Here is a 4,726-nt window from a genome sequence, read left to right as displayed (position 1 = left end):
TCTGTACCATAGGTGGTGTCATCACTTTCTCCTGGGCTTTTTCCAAGCCCCCTTTTGAAACCGGAGGACCAGAACTAAAAAGAGCACTCAGGACACCATGGATTTATAGCGGCATCTTTCCTGTTTGTGTCCTCTTTTCCTAGGAACTGATGGACTTGCTTTTCTCATGCTGCTGAGCACCCCACAGAACCGTCTCAAGATTTTGTTCCTGAGTGATACCGGTGAGCTCAGAGGAACTCATCATATATATTTTACCTATATAATTCTTTACAGTTGGTCGTTTTCTTTGCTAGCCTGAATAACTGAGTATTATTACCAAACACCTCACTTTTCACCCCTTTTCCAGGTGATTTATGACAACAATGAGCAAGCACTAGCATGCCCTGCAGGAATCCACTGAACCTGCCCTGCTATAGAAACCAAACATCTATCCCTACCGTTTGCCTTTCACAGTTCAGTAAGCCTATAGGTATCTATGGGAGGGTTTTCCCTCTTACTTCAGGTTACTTAGATTAACAGCTTTCAAGGGGGGGATTCTACCAGTACCTTCTGAAAATCCCCGTAGATTCAAGGAGGTGGATCTCTCTTGAATGTATTTGTTCACTTCAAAGATTTCTCATCCATCTGTGAAGCAAAGGGAGCAGCCTCATCCCAGCGTGCAGTCTGTACGCTGGTAAAGGTCATCAGAAATAAATGACTGTGATCTGTTTTCTCTTAGAGAAACAAAATCCCAAATCTGGCAAGTTGCTCTGGTCTAAAAGGATGACGCACAGCTTTGGGTCTCCAGCTCAGGAAGTTTCTGAGATCTCACCAAGATGTTCAGTTACTCTACGGAGAATCCTTTCTTATCTTTATTTATATATTTACTTGTTTATTAAGTCACAGATCACATTGCCGCTTGAAAAAAATGACCTTCTGTAGACTGCAGAAGATACTTAACTGGTGAAACACATTGTGCTCCCACTTCCAGCCCGGCGGTGCAGTGCCCCTCAGCTGTCATTCCCAAAAACAGGTGCTGTAAATCAATACCTCGGTGGTTATATTTCACCAGCACCCTGGCAGGAGGCAGCACAGCCCTCCTCTGAAGAGACCGTAAAGGCGCTTTGTGCATGCCTCCGCCTGTATGACTGCAGCAAGAGGGAGCCGGGATGATGAAGGTCCACCACGTACTCCTCCTCGTCTCTGCAGGTAACGGTGTTCCAGCCATTGCCTTGAACGGGGGTCAGCTCCTTCCTCAGCGTGCAGGACCAGGGCCTTTGTGTATACATCGGTATGAGCGAACGTGTGTCCTGGGAGCAGCCTGTCCTGCTGGTAAGGTTTTATGAACACACGAAATCATTTAAATGAGAGCTCTGGAGTGCATTGGTAACAGCTCAGATATTTGTAATTTCAGACACCAGATATTTTGAAGTGAGAAGGTTTTGTGTTTAATTGTCTTTCTCTCTGTCATCTTTTTGCCATGCTCCCATTTACTCTAGTGCTCCCTGTATTTCAAAATGCGTGAAAGGATCTAGTAAACATTTCATTACAAGAAATTTCATTAAGTTGTGGGACTACTGACAAAGAAGAAGAATTGATTTGCAGCTGCATGTGTTGTACCAGAATAATTCTTTTTAAATCGTCCCTTAAAAGAATAAGTATTTTGTCATCTTAAACACTTTTCACAAAATTCAAGCAGTATACTAAATTCCTACCAAGCCACACCAGAAGGTAGCAATGTGAAGGATTTTCATCGGATTAATAAAGCATGGCAAAGAGCTTGACTTAGATATGATGCTGTGATCATAACTTAAAAATTGAAAGACAACTCCTGCCCACCCCAGCCCAGCCTCCTGGCAGGGGAAGCAAGCGGTGCTTGTCTGCAGCAGACAGCTTTTCTCGATGGCATCCAAGTGTTTTAATACCATCTCATGGCAGGACAAGGCCGAGGCAGAATCCTTGGCACCTCAGCTCAGCTATATAAAAGGAGCTGATGAAAAGTCAGTTAGCAAACAAGGGAAAATCCTGGCTTATGTTGCAGTCAGCAGCAAAATTCTTGTTGACTTCAACGGCCTGGGATTCAAACTGAGAGGAGAAGGCAAGGACGGGATCTGCCAAAAATGTTTGCGGCGAGGCTCAGCTGTTCTGTTCCCTCTCACTACCTTTAAAAGGGGATACATCCAAAAACATCCCCAAGCCCACCCTTCCATTTGTTTTACCCCCCTGTAACGGTGAAGCAGCTACAGTCCGAGTACGTGGTGCGGCTGCTTGTTCTGCAACAGGTGATCTGGAAATGGGGTTTGCCTGTTTTTCTGTGCGGTGGGAACCTGAGCCCTCGCCCTTGGGAGTACAATGCCACGCACACGCACTGCTAAAGCTGCGCTGAAACAAAGCCACTACCTGCCATTTTCGCTCGTGATGCTCTTCTTGCAAGGGCTCTCCCATGTAGCCAACTCTCGCCGAGCAGTCTGTGGGCAGAGCTCTCCGAGGACAGGTGGAGACCTTCCCCAAGGAGAGGGAAATGTGGGACCGCGTTGTGAATGGTTTCCTTCTCTCTCATTGTGAATGCAACCTGAGCAACTCCTGTTGTGGAGAGGAGCTCCTGCTCTGCTTAAACTTCAGACGCAAGGAGTCTGAATGGTGCTTTCACCTCAGTGACTGTTGTGCTTGGCCCTGTCCTTTAATGTTACTGTTACAGGCAAGTCCGTGGAATTGAAGGTGGAGAAGACAACATCAGAAATCCCTGATTATGGGTATTCTCTACGCTTCACTGTCCACAAGTATTGCATGTAAGCACAGTTGCGGGTTAGGAGAGCCTGGAGGAGATTCCTAATGCTCAGTCTGATGTCCACAATCATGGCTCTTTGTTTTTGTTCATCTCCTGGTTGGAGGCTGTTGTTGCCTTACTCCTGAGCTGACCTCCAGGTCAGATAGGTAGTTACCCCTGCTGACGGTATTTGCAATGCACATAATGTACACCTGAAACAAGGAGTCACGCAGAGGGCTCGGTGTTCACCCACCGCCAGCGGCTTGCTGTTGACAGTATTTCCTTCATGCCCGCCTCAGACTGACGGACCTGTAGCATGTCCCCTGTCCCATCTCACTGATGCCACCCCTGCTGTTCTGCAGCTGGGCTGGCCCTGTGCTATGAAGACGAGACTCGCCTCGTCGAGGACTTGTTCAGGGACTACAACAAGGTGGTGCGCCCAGTGGAGGACCATCGGGATGCTGTCATCGTCACCGTCGGGCTGCAGCTCATTCAGCTTATTAGCGTGGTACGGTATGAACACGTGGTACATGTTGACCCCTGGTTTATGTGATAGTGCCAAACAGTGACATTTTTCTGAGGAAACAATTTTTCTTCCTTTAGTCCTGATGTTTGCTGCTACTGCCTCCTTTTCTTTCTTTTTTTTCTTTAAAGGATGAAGTAAATCAGATTGTAACAACCAATGTGCGCCTGAAACAGGTAACTCTAAATATTGTTCACCATTTAATCCAATTCAAATAAATGCACTGAACACAGCAAGGAATGAACTACTCTGTTATACTTTCAGGGGCAACTTGGACAGGTGGGTCAGCGAGCAGACCATTTCTTCTTTCTGAGTTCTCAAGAACAAAATGCGCTAGACACTAAGAGCCTTAAGAAAAGCATTTTGCATTGTATTTTAAACAGTAGACTTCTGGTATATTTATCTTCTATATTATTTTCTATTTTTTTATAAGCTGCTTAAACCAAAATTTAAGTTAATGTAAAAAATTAACTGGGGGTCCCACTAGCATTCGTTTATGCATGTCCCAAAGCAAGGGTGCATGTTTCCAGGAAGTACCAAAACTACCCCCAGAAGTGCTGGAAGACGTTCTCAGTGGCTGAAATCCTCCCTCTTTAGCAATGGACAGACGTCAACCTCAAGTGGAATCCAGACGACTACGGCGGCGTGAAAAAAATCCGCATCCCCTCAGATGATATCTGGCGGCCAGACCTTGTTCTTTACAACAAGTAAGGGGTGCCGGCTGCCTGGGGACGGGGGGGTAGCTCTGCCCCGTTGCACCACTATGGTGGGGCTGCTTTCCCACGACATCTGGGCCAGTGGGTAGCATGCCTCAGAGCAAGCTTCTCCAGGAGCAGGCATGATGGCACTGGGGGGACCAGTCGATCTGCAGCCAGAGAAATCTTTTTGTGACTAGGTTAATTATGCTGCCCATATTGCTGTTAATGTCCTTGTTCCTTTTGCAGTGCAGACGGTGATTTTGCCATCGTTAAATGCACCAAAGTCCTTCTGGAGCATACAGGCCTGATCACCTGGACACCACCAGCTATTTTTAAAAGTTACTGTGAAATTATAGTCACACACTTCCCATTTGACCAGCAGAACTGCAGTATGAAATTGGGAACTTGGACGTATGATGGTACAGTGGTTGTTATTAACCCGGTAAGCAAGGAGTTTGTAATTGGGAAAAGCAGTAAAGACCTGGATATGTTTTTAGGGAAATCTCAGATTTAGAACAGAATGTAACCTTGTTTTCACTGAAAAACAAGCAGGTACTACCTGTAAAATATAAAAGTCCTATTTGTAGATCTAGCACAAAATTTCCTGGTTTGGCTTCTAAAATTCTGCATATGCATAGTTCCTGTGCCCTAACAGTCTCCTATCTGTCTACCCTCCAACAGCTTCACACGACTCCTTATGGTGCTGCCTATTCTGCTTTTGTTTGTTTTCTTATTTTTTGGGGGGGAGCTTTTTCTCTG

The 4,726-nt window shown here is 45.9% G+C and overlaps 1 protein-coding gene across 1 annotated transcript in view; it reads left to right on the top strand.

Annotated features, from left to right (window-relative positions):
• The first annotated feature begins 1,148 nt into the window (after positions 1-1,148).
• CHRNA1 (cholinergic receptor, nicotinic, alpha 1 (muscle)) overlaps positions 1,149-4,726 on the top strand; it is a 9,061-nt gene continuing 5,483 nt past the window's right edge. Inside the window, exons 1-6 of the mRNA XM_009573967.1 lie at positions 1,149-1,188; positions 3,109-3,254; positions 3,401-3,445; positions 3,534-3,548; positions 3,867-3,976; positions 4,214-4,409. Of these exons, the coding sequence (XP_009572262.1) occupies positions 1,149-1,188; positions 3,109-3,254; positions 3,401-3,445; positions 3,534-3,548; positions 3,867-3,976; positions 4,214-4,409 (552 nt within the window). The remainder of the gene's footprint in view (positions 1,189-3,108; positions 3,255-3,400; positions 3,446-3,533; positions 3,549-3,866; positions 3,977-4,213; positions 4,410-4,726) is intronic.

Source organism: Fulmarus glacialis, unplaced genomic scaffold (assembly GCF_000690835.1).
Source record: "Fulmarus glacialis isolate BGI_N327 unplaced genomic scaffold, ASM69083v1 scaffold30603, whole genome shotgun sequence".
Lineage (NCBI taxonomy): Eukaryota > Metazoa > Chordata > Aves > Procellariiformes > Procellariidae > Fulmarus > Fulmarus glacialis.
Note: the sequence above shows the minus strand (reverse complement) of the source record. Positions and strands in the feature narration are given on the sequence as shown.